At 42.0% G+C, this 17,418-nt stretch overlaps 1 protein-coding gene across 1 annotated transcript in view; it reads right to left on the bottom strand.

Moving 5' to 3' along the window:
- The window catches only part of PREP (prolyl endopeptidase), an 88,339-nt gene extending 72,264 nt beyond the window's left edge, over nucleotides 1-16,075 (bottom strand). The window contains exons 1-6 of the mRNA XM_040058376.2: nucleotides 15,826-16,075; nucleotides 14,474-14,548; nucleotides 7,570-7,703; nucleotides 6,033-6,163; nucleotides 2,427-2,636; nucleotides 1,065-1,186 (exon numbers count right to left, since the gene is read on the bottom strand). Of these exons, the coding sequence (XP_039914310.1) occupies nucleotides 1,065-1,186; nucleotides 2,427-2,636; nucleotides 6,033-6,163; nucleotides 7,570-7,703; nucleotides 14,474-14,548; nucleotides 15,826-16,068 (915 nt within the window). The 5' untranslated portion in view covers nucleotides 16,069-16,075. The remainder of the gene's footprint in view (nucleotides 1-1,064; nucleotides 1,187-2,426; nucleotides 2,637-6,032; nucleotides 6,164-7,569; nucleotides 7,704-14,473; nucleotides 14,549-15,825) is intronic.
- Between the last annotated feature and the right edge of the window lie 1,343 nt (nucleotides 16,076-17,418).

Raw genomic sequence — 17,418 nt, 5'->3', positions numbered from 1 at the left:
ATTCTCACTTACTGTCTCATTTTAAATCCCACTGTTCAAATTCTTTGAAAGAGTCTTTGTTTTCTGGCAGCCTACAGTAAAGACACCCCTACCATCTTCATGGGTTAATGTTTTAAAAAGTGACATAAACTGAGGATCACACTTTTCAAAAGAGGTTCTCACAGAGAAAAGTATTTGTAGGAACTGAGTACCCCAAACCAGGCTAAAACCACTTCATATTCACCAGAAATGTCAGATAAAAAAGAGACCAATATAGAAACAAAATGTACTGATCAAACATAGTAGACAGGAGAGTCCAGTAGTTGAATACAGATATTCATCCACTGATAAATGGAATGACCATCACTACATTCCAGCAGCGCTTCAAAACAGCGCACTCAACCGCACATTGCTAAATCTTATATGGGGAATAAAACACATTAATTACAAAAGGTTTACTGGGACTTTGCACTATATAGTAGTAACTCAACAAAATAAGCAATAACACAGTCTGTGCCATATGTGTGCTGATAAAAGCTTGTTGTAGGGAAACTTAAGAGTTGTCCAATTATACACACAATATTAACAGATTTTGACCTGTATATCTCCATTCCTCAATTAAGCAGAACAGATATATTTATTTTTCAGGAAAGACATTGCAAAATTGAATATAACCAAATAAATATATGGCAGGGAATATCCAGACATGCTGACTACTAGAGTAAGTTTTTTGTGTAGAAAGTAGAAGCTGAGGCTAAACACTGACCAAGGAGAAACAAGAACAGTGACACATTGTCCATGAAATGATCTTCTCTGTCTTGGAATATGTATCAGGCAGAATGACCTCAGTGAAGAAAAAGGGTATATGATTGTGTCATTGCAGGCTGGAGGAGTGATTTAAAGCAAATTAGGCAGTCTTATTTTCAGAAATTCTTGATCAATGATTCTTAGTTCAATTGTCAACTCTACAACACTAATAAAAAGTGTTCTTTTAACAAAATGTTTTCAAATTAATATCCAGTATCAGTTGTTAGAATCTGAAACACAGAACATGACAATAATAAGGTGCAGGACGTTTACCATACCTCAGCTCCACCCATCCATTTTGGTTCATCGGGAAATTCAGCACACAGTATATCTTCTGACTGGTTAGTTCCTAATACGTGATAATACAGCTTTTGATGCAGATTAGTGGAAGTCTCAGTGCCTAGTGAAATGCAGATATTTAAGCCAGTAAGTTCTCAAAAAAAATGCAACAATCATATGAAACCCTTAGAAACTACTGTAACCCTTTGTATATAAAAGAGAAATTCAGAAGAGAGAACTAGGAATGGTTCCAAGCTACAACCATTCTCCTCCAAACAAACACCCTCATACAGGAAAAGATAAAACTTCATGCTGGAAACCTGTTTAAACAGTAACTCTTTCCTTTTATTGTTGATAATACCTTCTTCAAATTTGAAGATTTATTATTTCAAGCTTTGCTTTCTAGAAATAAAAGCAAAGAAAAACAAGAATCCCTGCCACCCTCTAATGACATTTTCATTCTCATTTCACCAAGAGCAACTAAGGGGAGATTTACCGCTAATTAACATTCCTAGAAACCTTCATACTTCCATTTGCTGAAAATATAAAAGTGATGTAATTTAAAGCACTGCATGAGGTACCACTTGATCTATATATTTTTTTAAATTTCCTTCTTGCAACATTTTCCAACACTTTAGCTTTTGAACTATAAACAGGAGGTAAAAAAAAAACCTCAACAAAACAAGGCTGGTATCTATCTTGCAAGTCTGGCAAATTTATAGGCTTAAAAATCAAATACAGATGCAAAATTCAGGCGCTCTCCAGTTTGACAAAGAGCACATCCCCAGAAGAAACTTTTCAGTAGCTCTGCCTTATAATAAAAGCTGCTAAATTCCTTCCCCACTGACGCTCCTCCACAATTTATTCCACTTTGTGCCGTGCTCCTTGAATTTTGCTAGCATAAACATTTCATTTTGCTTTGCTATGACCCACACATGAATTAACCTGGTTGAACAACAAAAACCTTATGTCTCACACTGCTATTCATCAGGTCAATCCCCCCAAAACAGTTTATCTATGCTCACACAAACGCGTAAGGGAAAAGATCTAAGTAAGCTGCCACCAGACATCAAATTCTAGCCAACATCACCAACAGCATGGAACCTAAGTAAATCATCCCAGAGAAAAAGAAAAGGAGCAGCAAACTTCCATGAGAAAAAGAGCAGCAGGAAGACAAGAAGTGCCTCATACTAACTGAACTTAGGCTTTGGCCATACAAGACATAACTTGATCTCTAATTGCACAACCAATACAGCTACTTATCTCAATATAGATTTGTAGAGCTAATCATTTGTTGTACCAATTCACTGCAAAAATGATTTTGCTTCCACATAGCATGCAATTAGAACAGACAAACCTACCATCACTCTTCCCATCTTGTTTTGGGTAGCAGTTATAGAACATGCCTTTTCCATCATGGGTCCATGCCATGCAACTGAATTTAACTCTCTCCAGTGTATCTGGGAGTTCTTCAGGACCTTCTACTTTCATGAACTTGATAGTAATCCAATCAGAACCACTAGAACTCAGGCCATATGCAAAGTATTCACCATCTTCACTGAATGCATAACCTAAGAAATCGGAAACAAACAAAATGAAGAGAGATTAAACTGGGATACTAGTTAAAGGAACTGTTCACCAAACAGAAGGTTTATTTTCTAAAAATCAGTGCAAGATACTACATCTGGTATCACTGGGATTCACAGCACTTTTCCAGTCTCTGTGGACTTCTCAATTAATTCACAGATCCAAGTTTAGGTGCAGATACTCAGTCAGTGTACCCATGTTCAATAACATAATTTATGCCCAACATCTGAATTATGGATTGAATCATATTTCTTCTACTGCCCTGAGCTTGGCAGGAAGAGCTAGAAAATGAAAATGAACATAGGCAGAGAGTGAGTGAAATTTTAAGAGAAACAGTACCAAAGAAGCTAACAGAGATGCGAGCTATGTATCCTGAAATAGTCTAAGTACCACTTTAAAAATGGAGTCAATGAAAACTTGACCATTTAAAACCCTAAAAACTGAAGTAACTGGGAACCTTACCACTAGCATGTAAAAGGTTAATTACCAGTATTCTCAGCTAAAACCTGTGATATATATTTCACTTTATCCAAACAGTGAGGAAAAAAAGCTTTCATTGTAGTTGATAAAGATCAAATTCATGCTTGCAAATCAAGTCAGGTGAAGAGACTGAATTATCACAGGCCTGTACAGACCTGAAAGTATCTACCTGAAAACAATCTAAGAAAAAGTTGCATTTCATAGACATGATAGTTTTCAGGGGCACCACTGTGCCACATCAATATATTCTCTCCCATAATAACTTAAGAGTGGCCATTCTGATTCAGAACACAATTCCACCTAGCTGTCCTCAGGAGTCACCACAAAGTGATGCCTACACAAGTAAGAACAACCATATAATCATGGAATGGTTTGGGTTGGAAGGGATCTTAAAGATCATCTAGTTCCTACCCTCCTTCTGTAGACAGGGACACCTTCCACTAGCCAAAGGTTTCTCAAAACTCTGTCCAGCCTGGCCTTGAACACTCCCAGGGATGGGGCATCACAACTTCTCCAGACAACCTGTTCCAGTGCCTCACCACCTTTACGGCAAAGAATTTTTTCGTAGTATCTAATCTAAACCTACTCTCTTTCAGTTTAAAACCATTTCCCCTTGTCCCATCACTACATGCTCTTGCAAAAAATCCCTCTCCAGCTTTCTTGTAGGCCCTCTTTAGGTACGGGAAAGCTACTATAGGGTCATTCCACAGCTTTCTATTTTCTAGACTGAATAACCTCCAGCACTCCAATCTTTTCATGGCCCTCCTCTGGACTCCCTCCAACAGTTCCATGAGCTTCCTGCAATGGGGGCCCAGATTTGGATGCAGCACTCCAGACAGAGTCTCATAGGAGCCCAGTGGAGGGGCAGAATCCCATCCTATGCCCTGCTGGCCACGCTGCTTTGGATGCTGCCCGTGATTGAATCGGCTTTCTGGACTGCAAGCTCACATTGCTAGCTCATTCCAGCCTCTCATCCACCAGGACCCCCAAATCCTTGTTAGCCAGGATGCTCTCAATCTCTTCATTCCCCAGTCTGTGTTGATACTGCACAATGCAAGCACAAGAACAAAATGCAGGAATAAATTCAAGAACAATGCAAGCACATGTAATGTTTCCTTCAAATATTCTTATAGTCTCCAACAATTTTTAATTTAGCAGATTCCTTTTTCCATGCAGTAGTTGGCTAATACTCCTGAATGCTTCCCGTCCCCTTGATTATGTCTAGCCTACCTTTTTGCACCACCACCATCCATTAGGGTAAGGGGTTCTACAGATCTGCCTCCTGTAGCACAAACCATCCCTTCTTCTGTTTGCTTGGGACCTGTCTCCCACTGCTTTCATCTGATATTCTCTCATTCTTGTAATATAAAAATGACTAATCAACCCTTACTCCGTCTCTCCATCCTATTGCAAGCCACAAATGATTCTGTGGACCTCTAATATCCTTGCTAAATTGTCCCTTTTCTAAGCTGATTAATCCAGGCACACTCAGGTTTTCCTTTGTTCCTACTGCCCTCCTCCAATCTGTATTTCAGAGCCCCTTTTGAGCTGAGGAGACTGGGATTTGATTTAGTGTTCAATGGTACAGTATAAACTCCTGGGTTGCTAATGTAATGGTGCCTCATGTTTTGTTCTCTATTTCATAGAGAATCATTAAGGTTGGAAAAGACCTCCATAGAGTTCAGCCTTTGACTGATCACCTAGTTGTGTTTAGTTGTCAACTAAATCACAGCACTGAATGCCACACTGAGTTATTTCTTGAACACTTCCAGGGAGAAATTTCTTCCTGATGAATAAATTGGTATTTGATGTACTTGACTGGCTTTGGCCAAGAACCAAGCTGATATTTTCACAGAATTATGTATTACACTCCAGGCATTGTTCCCAAGAGGTCATCCTGAGCTCAAGAGTTCACTTCACCCATTCCTCCATAAATGAGGTTAGGGTTGTTTGTTCCCTGTGCATCACTTAATTTATCTGCACAGAGACTTTTGCCTGCTAATTTATTGCCCACTTATTATCATTTAGGTCTTCCTGCAATTCTTCAGTCATTCTTCAGCCAGGAGTAACTTTGTACTGTCACCGAACTTTGTTACCTCACTGCTCACTCCTTTTTCAGCATATGAACACTTCACATCCTAGCACAGTTCCTGACAGGACTCTACTGGTGATTTCCACTTGACAGCCTATCAGTTCTTCCTTTCCCTGCCCTTAAATCAATTATTAACACCGGGAGCTTTTCCTCTTGTTACACAGCTGTTGGTTTTCTAAGTGTATTTGGAAGGAGACTATGCCATAAGACTTCTAGAAATACACAAAGTTTATATGAATGCAATACATACAGATTAAGGCACGACTTCTCCATCAAAAAGCCATATTGAATCTTCGCAACTAGGTCACTTTTAGAGAAATATTCACTAATCCTGTCCTCTGTTTTTATTAACTGTTCTTGAACAGACTTTTAGGTCCAAGAGTCTGCTTCTACAAATGAGCAGCTAGGGAGTGTGAAAATGGACAGCTAAGAGAAGTTACAGCCCTAGTGAACACAAACAGTTTTGTGATCATAGATCACCACATCACCACAAATCATCACAACTGTGTTCCTTCACAGTCTCTTATTTTAACTCATTGGCTTATGTTAAAGATGCAAAATACAATTTTAAGATAACTAATCAATATAAGTACATCAGCTTATTTCCTTGCTAGGAACACCCTCAAGAGCACTGGGGGAAAAACACTGGGAAACTGAACCAAGTTAATTGTGGAAAAAATGTAGATTTAGAAGTGTTCTTCTGAAACACCATACAAATCCACATGGGGCTACTGTAATTACTCTGATTAAATTTTCAACTTCTGCTGAATACTGAGACTTACTCAGCAGGAACTGTTGTCTCACTAACCTCGTAAGGCCACAGTACCATCATCAGAAAGCTTATTTGGATCAAGAAAAACTTTGGCATCGGCATCCAAGGAGTCTTGTACATATAAAACTCGCTGGTTCTGGAGCCCTGTATTGTAGAAGTGAAAATACCTAAAAGAACACAAGAGGGGAAAATTAAGTAGGAAGAACTCTGATTTTCAGTTAGGCAAGCACAAAAAAAATTTGTATGAGGTTGTTATAAAGTGAATAAAAGACGCGTTAATAGGTTAGGGAAACACAAGTTTCGTGGCAGAGTAGGAGTCACGGCTAGGATGCATCCAAAACACCCTTTAAAAATAAAAGTAGCATTTGCCACAGTGCATTTCAAAGAATTCTAAGTATACTATAAACTCCACATAACTGTCTATGTTAAACATCTCTGGCAGCTGCAGCATTTCTATTACAAGTACTGGCACAGGTTCCCTTCCCTTATGTTCTCAGCTTTGCCATTCATACAGCTGCTTTCAATCCATACTGAGTGACAGACTTATGTTCAAATGAAACAGAACCAAAACTCTTTCAATGTCCCTACAAATGCGTGTTTGAAAAAGTTGTAGGAAGAGACAATTACAGAGCTGGCTTTAGTGAGTGATACTCTTCACATCCTAAGACACTAAAGAGCTCAGAGAAATTAACAGCCATGTTCATAGAACTTTACTACACAAACACAACTGTAATGCCTGGGTTTTTTCATGCTGAAGACCAAGGCATTGTAATCTTTCAGTAATCTGAAGGTCTAGGAGACGCAATTAAGCCCCTTTACTCCCTTTCTCTAGAAGCTTGCTAGTGTTTCTAAAAGAGGTCACATTAAATTCAGCAGCAGCTGCCGTCTACAAACCTTGGGTAAGGCACAGAAACACCATCTCTGCACCTAGCCATAGAATTAAAACAGGGATATGAGTAGGTTAGGCACTGGAATCTAACAGGATTTCTTTGTTCCTAAGAAAACAGATCTTTTTCCATCAGATTTTTAAGTCCTCCATATGATTTTTCCCACACACCCTGCAGCTACAGGAACAGTTTTGCACAAGGGAATTCCTACTGCTTTTCACGGGCTATGACTGAACCAAAAAAGCCTACCAGCTGCTCAAAGAATGACCAATGTAAGAGCAGTGTTCTAGCAAACATGTGGAACAGAATGCAGATGATGGGCTTATCCTTTTTCAGACCACGTGCCTTTAACAATACTGACAGTGACCGAGCCTTTCTTAAAGAACTCCTCAAAGCATTACTTTTACAACAATTATGCTACAAAACCTCTGAGTTCTGATAAACTCACAAATTCCTCTTCTTATAAAAAGACAACAAAAGAAGAAGATAATGATTGGGAACTGGAGAGAGTGAAGCACCTTGTGCTCTGCATCACACAATCACACGTTACCATTGGCTTAGTTTTCTTACTTCCCAACTATAAAGAAATAAATATAAAATATAATTTATAGTTTGTTTTCCTAATTAGTAGTTGCTTCTGACTTGCTTCACATTTATCACCACTTCCAAAGACATTCCTCACATACCTTTTTCCTTTCTTGAAGTGGCAGCTGTACTTAGGATAATCATAGAGTTCAGTCATTCGTTCCTTGAACAGTCCTCTTACAGGACACTGCTCGAGGAAGGGTACTGTGAGCTTGTTCTGAGCATCCACAAATGCCTGAAAGAAAACAATCAGAAAGTATAAACTCAAGCAGAAATGCCTATTTTCTACAGAAAACATTTTCAGAAGCAATGCATCACAGAGATCTTTCCCCTATATAGATTATGCAGTTTCACACATGAAGAATCTTACAAGCTTATTTGCATTATCCCACATTCTTTAATAAGACTCAACTTGTATCTTGAATAACGACTCTCCAGGACATACACTGGGGTAACTAGCCAAAAGACAAGACAGTCCTGCCTCTCCATCAAAAAAAACCCAAAACAAAACAACCAAAGAAACCCTAAACAAACAAAAACCCAATCACACTAAAAACCCCCAAAACTAAAATAACAACCTCCAGAAGCACACCATGTTTTTAAAAACTCTTGTATTTGCCTAAATGACAAACACTGCCCACAGACTGCAGTATTATTTCTGGAGCTGGGAAAAGCTTTAAGGTGAGACAAAATGTCACAATGCATCATCTGTTCATATTATTAATATAACACACAGAATTAGTCCCAGCCAGTATTTCATGAGAAGCCCAAAGTACTGTTCACAGATCAGTTCTTAGGAAAAAAATAATAATCTCTCAAAAGGGGAAAGTCTGGTTTCTTTAAAACACGCCAGCTCCCTGTCACAAACATGTAACAGTGATCAAAGCCATTACCACTTCAGCTGTTTGTTGCATGCATGGAAAACCTGGTGCTCTGTTGGTGTTTCATCATCCCTATTTATAGCATGGTACATTAACACAAAATTAATACCTAAGCATCTTAAGGTGAATCACAGCTGCTAACAAGCAGACATGCAGGCTTTTCTGTCTCTAAAATGAAGCAGGTAGGAGAGGACACCATATGTCTGTGGCTGTAACTCACAGCCAAATGTTGCAGTGGCAGCTACAGTGCCACCCTCAGACTCCAGCCTCTCTCCTCCAGCACAAAATGCCATCCACTCCTCTCTTGCTTACACGGGGCTCTTTCCCAGAAGAGGTTTGAAAGAGCATATTGTTTCTACCTGTCCCAAATCTGTCACAGATCAGATCAACACATTGTAACATCTGAGCTACACTTCATTGCAGGGAGTGACCCATAGGAACAGCACGGCTACAATCCACTTTACAGAACTTGTGCTTCACAGATCCCCAGAAAAGCTAGCTGCTGTACAGGCAGAGTGCCTGGCACACACTTACCAGCTGCTATCAGTGTTCAGTCACATATTAATTCTTCAGGTGAAGAATTAATATGTGCACAGCACATCCCAGTGTTAAGTCATGCAGCCTCCACATTGTATCACTATAACCGTCCCCCCACCAGATGGTGAAAGAACTTAATCAAATCTACCCAAGAATTATGTGTATCTGAATTGGTTTTCCCTAAATGGAAACACATACATTTCAAAGACCACATAGACAAAACTATGGACCATGGATTCTACACAAATAAATGAACTTCTCCCAGTTCTGTGACATTTTCAGAGAAAAGATGGCTTATAAAACCATATGTAAGACCATCCAGAGTACTGGATGGCCAAAAGCACTTTCCAGTTACGTGCAGGGAACAGAAACAGCCACACATCTTTGTTTCATTCATCAGTAACATGACCAAATGACAAGACTGCTGCAAGGGTATACTGGCACGGTGTGTTTCCCACTTCCTGCATAGACACATCTTACCACATCTGCTTTCATTAATGACATTCAAAGAAGAAACACAGACTTTTCCTTATAAGCATTTGCTACCCAAGAGCATGCTTACAGATCAATTATTACACTCCCAACTGTATCACTAGTAATTTTGCTTTTACAGGAACTTAATATATTATTTTTCTCATTTTCAATTAGTATGCACCAAAGATTCCAAAATTATTTTTAAAAGGAATGTCACTGTATGAAAAAGGAGCTGTATGAAAAAGGAGCAAGGAATAATAGATTTTTCAGAGTTTTATGAAGAAGAATACAGTCCAGTTTGGAAACTTTCTGTTTCCACACTTTTAAGCATGAGGTTGCCCTCACATTTAAAAAGCAATACATAATTGAAATATTGCTCTAGATGAAGTACAGGAACTTATGACAGCAGAAACTCTCAGAGTAAACAACTCCATCCACCACGCTGACCTAAACAAATGCCACCCAGGCTACAGGACTAACAGTAACTCTGTGCCTTCATGAACCTAGACAGAGCAATTTTTATTGTACCTCAAGGTATCTGCATCTGACAATGTATCATAAGCCTCAAACCAGGACACTTTGCTAGCAGAAGAAAGGACAGAATAAGGGTTCAAATAAGGCAACCTCTTATAGTTGTTTTGGAAAATAAGGTAATTTGAAAAGCAAAACAATTTCTAAAGCATTGTACTAAGTGTAAAGATGGTCTACTTGAGGCTGAAGTGTCTGGCCATTAAGTAGGCCAACTGTTATTCTGTAACAATAGTCAAACTAAATTTCATCTAAGAAACACATGCCACAAATTCTTTTTAACCGTCCTTTTTTACAACCTTTCTACATTCTACTGAGCTACTCTATCAAAATAATTATCCACTGACAGTATAATTTCCAAGAAAAAGCCTCAGAATAGAAACTGTTTTAACATGACCAGTCTTTGCTATTACTCTGCTAAGTATTTACAGTTTTTATTTATATATGCACACACACACACACACACACACACACACACACACACACACACACATATATATATATATATATATATATATATGCATATATTCAGTCAAGGGTAGTTCAGTGCAACTCCTACAAGAGAGCACATACCTTTCCCAAGTGTCACAAAAAAAAATTTATCAGAGTTCTTGTGACTTGCCCCTGAGCGTTTACTTTTTTAGCATTTAACAAAGTAATATTCAAAGTGCAATTGGAAAATTCATCAAAAAGTGAACAAAACACTGGCCTATTATAACTACAAATCCATTTAATTGTAGATTCGAGAGTTTCAGTTCTAGTCCTAATTCAAACACACACATGTTCAGAATAGTACAACCTAACCCCACATGATCCCTGCTTTTTCATCACTTGTCCATCCCTCATGTCTGGAACAAGCTCAGCATTACTGCCTACACTGTCAGGGAGTTAAGATACCATATATGACTGACATAGCAAAAGGCTTTGCTGTAGTCTAAAACTGAGCTTATTTCTCACAAAGTGTTAAACCAAGAAGTTGAAAATTCATCTAAGCCAAAGCCAAGACAACAGTGAAAAGTGTGGTGTTGCAGTTGTGGCCTGTGTCATCACCAGAAGTGTTTCAGAAGCGTAGCACATTTCAGCTACGCCTGGGACACTTCCTCAACCTGTCGTAGAAGTCAATAGCCAAACAGCAGCAGAGCAGGAACGCACATCCTGCACTTCCTTTCCCAAAAGTGAGAGAGGAACTTCCCCACCTGACCAAGGATTAATTTTTATTTACGTATCTGGAGGAGGGAGTTTGCTTATAGCTGTCCTTGACTGTTCCAGCCAAAAAAGAGATACAGCAAAGCACATGGATCGTGAACATAGAAGTGCATACTTCTTGAACAACAGCTTTTCCACAAGAGATTGAAGATGTGACTTAATGATTGACTTTATCAGCTCTAAGAATGTGCATTGGACTTGCTTAGCCACCTGCAGATTACAAAACCCTTCCTTTTTGTAGAAGAAAAATGCACTGCATACATAATAAAATCATCTTTGTGACCTGGCTGGAAAATTTATAGATATATTTGACTTTCACCTAATTAAAAGTAGACTGTGGGTGGCTAGAAAAGGAAAGATCCCGTTCTTGGACCATCTTAGATCCACCTATCAACTGGCCTTGGGATGACCTAGGTTAGGCATGTATGTCAATAAAAAACAAATTCACAAATGTGTTCCCTGCCAGGATATCACCTTGTGATGGTTCTACCCATACAAGGGAGGGACAGAAGCATTCCATTAATGCAAGAAGGAGAGAGATGGCAGCGAGAAACCATGCAACCATTTAATGGAAACCTGCAAACATTACTGGATCAGGTACAGCACCATCTGCACTCTACTTACGCTGCAAAAATACCTGATTTAGCCAATTACAAAAAAACGTTCTTCCACCCTTCTACGTTAAACTTGTTTGTAAACTGCTAGCTATCAAGAGTCCACATAATCATTTGGACTAGTCACAGAAAATAAACATAGTTTTTTTAAAACTCATAGCTTCATCCCCATCCCTTTAGCTCTGGAGTGGACATCAGGTGAAACCACCATGGACATTTCAGAGTTAAAACCAACCTCACGTACTTTAGCTTCTTTCTCCATGCTTCAGGGAAGAGCAAACTTTATGTTCCACTGACTCAGTACAGAAACTAAGTGAAGCCTACTAATTTATTTTCTGTGATCACACCAATGTTTGACATGTCTATTCCTGCTACACCTAGAAAAGCAGAATTCCAATATATCTGTGTATCTATTTGACAGCATTTTTTTTCTGACTTCTATGAAAGAGGTAAACCAGAAAAACACTGTAATTCCCTTAGTTCAGTAACTCCTGAAACTTTAGAATATGATATACTTGCATACTTACTTACACAGGAACTCTATCCACCCCATCATACTGCTACTATTGCAATTTTGCACTGCAAAATTCTGCTAAGGTGAGTGCTTTTTCCAGTGTAGGCAAGTAAGATGTAATGACCTTCATTCCACCAATATGACAACTTGAGTCTGGGCTGCTGCACTTTCATTAGGTTGTTATAATTCCCTATTCCTTATTCTGCCTTCTATATAAACTACAAGCTCTAGAGAATGTAATTCACTATTCCCCAACTGTTCTCACCCAATCTGTTCACAGTATGTGGCTACAGTATTGAATATAGGGACACAAGAAATCAGGTCTTTGCATTTTCTCAATCCCTAAACTTTCACAGGATTCCAAGAAACACTTTAACACGTGCCTGTAAGACATGTCTAATGTATGTCACACATAAATTCCTCTCCATTTGGTACAAATTTATCCTGCATATACTTCTCCCAACTTTCTAAATAGCTCATTTTCAATATTAGTATCCATGGCAAGAGTTTATCACTAAAACCTCATCCCAAATCAACCTTTTTAATCCACATGAGTATTTATATATGCTGACAGATTTGTAAGTAAGGAATCAGTTCCTAACTGCACACATTTTACCTTGCTCTTGACAGTTACTGTAAACTCTATTTGACCAACCTCAGGCTCATGAAAATTTATAAGGTAAGCACATTTGCAGAAGAACCTAGAAGGAATCACACTAATGTCATACTGTCAGATATTTTTGAACTGAGATCATGCCTTTCATCAATTTCCTGACACAATCATGCATAGAGGGTAGAAGCCAGTGTTTTAGATCTGGAACTACAATTACCACTTTGTTAGCAGCCAGTGCAGAGGAAACCCCCTCCCCATTGTCACCTATCACTTTCTGGCCATCATGCCCACAACTCCCTATGCCATGAGGAACTGGCTCACAGTTCTCATAATTCTTCACGATTCTCCCCCAGTGAAAGACCGGTTCCAGCAGCACACTGTTGCTACACCAGACTGCAGGCTGAAAACACTGCAACACCTGCAATCTGTGACAACAGACATTAACAAAACCTAACTTTGTGAAGGCAGTTAATCCTCGGGAGGCTATGGAGCCTGACTGTGGTGAGGACACACTCCCCTGGAGAGAAAGCAGCCCCTAGCTGCAGGGTTGTGGTAAGCCCCTTAGGAGACTGCTTTCTCCTATAGTGATAAGTGTGTTCCCCACCACAAAGCTTCATCAGTACCAGGTTAATTGGTTGTACCTCATTGTTTCTTCCCCTCCTTCCTCCTCTTTACCCAGTTAGTTGGTCTGATTTCAATCCTTCCCCAGGCTGGTCCATTTTTCAATCCCTAACCCAACTGGCCAAGTTGTGTAACCCTGCCCCTGCCTTCTGTGTATAAAAATCCCTGCTTCTCCTGGCTCTGGTCTTCTGTCCCTGGATCTCCTCAATGAATAAAGCTCCCGGAGAACTCCATCAGAAGGCTCCATCCCTTTCTTCTGTGTCACCTGAACAGAGCTGCTTTCACAAGAGAGCTAAATCACTCCAGGGGCTTGGATGTGCCTGTGCCCCCACAGGATGTCCTTTCCAGGACACTTCCAAGAAAGGTCACAGCACTCCTAACCACTGGTAAACAGCCGCGACCTAACTTCAGGAGGAAAATGGTTTTGGTTTTACCTTTAAAAAAGAGTAAAAGAAATGCATTCACACACTTTGTCAGTTTTTGAAGAAAGCAAGCCCAAGTTTTCCTTCTACCCTTTCCTAACCATTTTATTATGTCGATTTTAGACATAATAGATAAAGCACCCTAAAACTTAAATGTTTCTCTTCAGTATGACACCACCACCTTGAGCATTCAAACTGGCCATGAAAAATGGGTGCAAGATAAGCACGGGTTGAGTTTTAAAAATTCTGTAATCTAAGTTATAGCAAACATTCCAGATTGTCATAGAACCATAGAATGGTTTGGATAGGAAAGGACCTTGAAGATGATTTAGTTCAATGCCCCTACCATTGGCTGGGACATTTGCCAGTAAACCAAGTTGCTCGAAGTCCCATTCAACCTTTCCCCCATTAAAACACAGGGACAAAACAATGGCATTGCTGTTGGTGTCACGGGATACCACATGAACTACACCTTCATTCACTATGTAAGTGTTAAAAAAATAATGGCAGGTTCGTCAAGAGCAGAGTACCAATGCATCTGGTCTATAAAAGAGAACCACATGGAAACAGCCATTCCCATGCAAAGAAAGGTTACCTTCGTCTGCTCACTGTCAGGATCTTCAAGCCAGCAGTATGGATCGCTGATTTTACATCCATGGTAATCCGACACCTGAATTTATAAAAGACAGTAACTTTAAAAAAGACATGCACACAAGCAAACTCTATCCATCAAGGAATGATAGTCAGCACGATGAAGGGCATTTGGAATTTCGCAAAATCATACAGTACTAAGTAACAAAGAGAGAACTAACACACTGCTCCCAGGTGAGTTACTAGTTACCATTCTTTGGTGATGGCACCACAGCAGCAGAGTAATTTTCAGAAAAAAACAGAGTGCCAGAAAAACGGTGAAATGCACATAAACTCCTTCCACAAGACAGATAAGTAAGCAAAAAAGAAACCCCACCAACCAAACCAAGACCCTTAAGGTTTTCAAGCCAAATTACAAAACCCAATTACTGGATGTACCCAAAATATGGTTCCTGGTTACATAAATAGTCTCTGGTTTGGCCCTCCCTACGACTGCTGCCCACAAATACGTGTGTAATGTATGTATCTTTAAACAATAATTTAAAAAATCAAAACCCCACCCCCAAAACAACAAACAAACAAAACAAATAAACCACAAAAGATTAATCCACGTGGTTGAATTTACCTGCTTCCTTCCTCCAGAACACAAAAAAAGACTAGATACCTTCTACTAGGGCTTGCACAGTTCAGCCTTTCAGTCAAGGCTGAGAAAGTAAATACTTCAGGATGTTTTCCGGCTTTGGCTCATACCAGCAGACAGTTTGGTTTAAATGCAGTGTAAATCCCTCCTGGCCGGTGCACAATGCACAGTGCTTTGAGTAAGGGAAAGAAAATCGAACCCGTCTTAGCCAAACTTGTACTGTAATCCCTTGTGTCTCTAGACACGGTGGAAACAGAGGGAGATGGGACTATATTACAGATGTGCCACCCTATATAAATAGAGTATTTGTTCCTCTGCTGACGCTGCTGCAGCCCGGGCGGAGGCCTGGGTTTCCCTGACACATGCACCGGTATCAAAGCTCCGAGATCCACCGCGGGGCCGCTGCTCCCGCACTCCCGGTCCTGCCGCCCGCCCCGCCCCGGACCGGCTCCCGGCCCCGCACACGCGGGACGCGCCCGGAGGCACCGGGGCGAGGGCCCGAATCCCGCCCTAACAAGCCCCCGGCAGCCGCCCCGGCCCGCGGGCGTGACAAACCCGAGGCCCTCTGCAAGGAGCACGCCGGGCGTGCCGCGGCCGCAGCCGAACAAAGCCCGAGAGCCGAGGCGGCCCCCCGGGGAATGGCGAGCCGGGTGCCCCGCGCCCGGGCCCGGCGGCCGCCGCACGCCGGGGGCTGTCCCAGCCAGCGCTGTACTCACGGCGGTCTCGTCCCGGTACACCTCGGGGTACTGGAAGGCCTGCATGACGGGCTGCGGTGGAGAGCGGCGGGAAGCGGAGGACGAGGAGGAAGCAGAGGAGGAAGAGGAGGAGGAGAAAGAGGAGGCGAGGCGCGGAGGCGGCCGCGGGGCTGGGGCAGCGTTTGGGGCCGTGTTTGGGGCCGTGGCGGCAGCAGCCGGCAGCAGGCGCGCAGCGCGGCACAGGCGGAGCGCCGTCGCCGCCATACGGCCGCCCCCTGCCGGCAGCGCGCCGCCGGCGCAGCGCCCCCTGCAGGCTCCCGCCGCCCTCGGTCTCTGCCCGGCAGCGGGGCCGGGCGCCATGGCGGCGGCTGAGGGCCGGCCCTGCCGCGCCGCCCTTGCGGGCCCGCCGCCCTCGATCTCTGTTCCCCGCTCCTGGTCACCGTGCTCGGGCGGGACCACCCGGCTTTCGTCCGCCTTATAATAAACGTTTGCAAAAAAATAAAATCGCAGGTTTTCATTCTTTTTCCGCTCGGCGCCCCAGCCTTGGCACGCGGTGAGGGAAAAGAAGCCCGGGTCTGGCTTGCAGAGCTCCCATCTGCGCTGTCCCGAAGACAGGGCTGCTTCTTGCGTGGGGTTGATTCTTTGATTCTGACCAGGCAGCTCGAAACCAGGTCACAGAATCACAGAGTCGATTAGGTTGGAAAAGACCTCTGAGATCATGAACCTTTGACAGAACGCCACCTTGTCAAGTAAACCGTGGCAGTAAGTGCCATATCCAGTGTTTCCTTAAAACACTTTAGTGACTCCTCCACCTCTCTGGGCAGCCCATTCCAATGTCTAATCACCCATTCTGTGAAGAAATTCCTCTTGATGTCCAACCTAAACCACCCCTAGCGCAGCTTAAGACTGTGTCCTCTCATTCTGTCATAGGTTGCCTGGGAGAGGAGACCGACCCTCACCTGGTTAGAACTTCCTTTCTCACCTGGATAGAACTCACCTGGATAGAACATCCTTTCTGGGAGTTGTAAAGAGCAATAAGGTCACTCCTGAGCCATTTCTTCTCCAGGCTAAAGCTGGCTTGGTCCACTCAAACCTTTAGCGTGTTTCCATCAAACATGCCTCTACATGTTTCCAGCGACTCCCCTTCGCCCTAAAAGCAAAGGACAAGTTGGCCAACTGTTCCCAGTGAAGATGACCACTCCAGAACACCAGCCTGGCTGGCTGGTGCTTGTCACTCTCACCCCCACGGTGACATGGTGTGTAGTCCCACGCCAGTCCCCACTCGGGCCTGCGAAGCCAGTCTGGATGAAAGTGCAGCCAGTAAAGGTGTTTCAAGTGGATGACTTCAGGCTCATCCATGGGGTGTGTGTTCTACAATATGATTTCCTGGGTCAGAAAACTTGCAAATATTTTTCCTCCAGAGAGAGACCTCTGGGTTCTGGAGGTGTAGTCCTCCTGCACAATGGAAACATGCAGGGGACAGGAGGCGGTTTGTCAACATGGCTGAACTGCTATTTCTTCCGAATAAAGCTGTTGATCACAGCCTTGGCCAAGCTGTCCTGTCAGCCTGGGGAGGACTTCACTGCAGCTCTTCATCCAGGGTAAACTCGTGTG

Source organism: Hirundo rustica, chromosome 3 (assembly GCF_015227805.2).
Source record: "Hirundo rustica isolate bHirRus1 chromosome 3, bHirRus1.pri.v3, whole genome shotgun sequence".
NCBI classification, from domain to species: Eukaryota; Metazoa; Chordata; class Aves; order Passeriformes; family Hirundinidae; genus Hirundo; species Hirundo rustica.
Note: the sequence above shows the minus strand (reverse complement) of the source record. Positions and strands in the feature narration are given on the sequence as shown.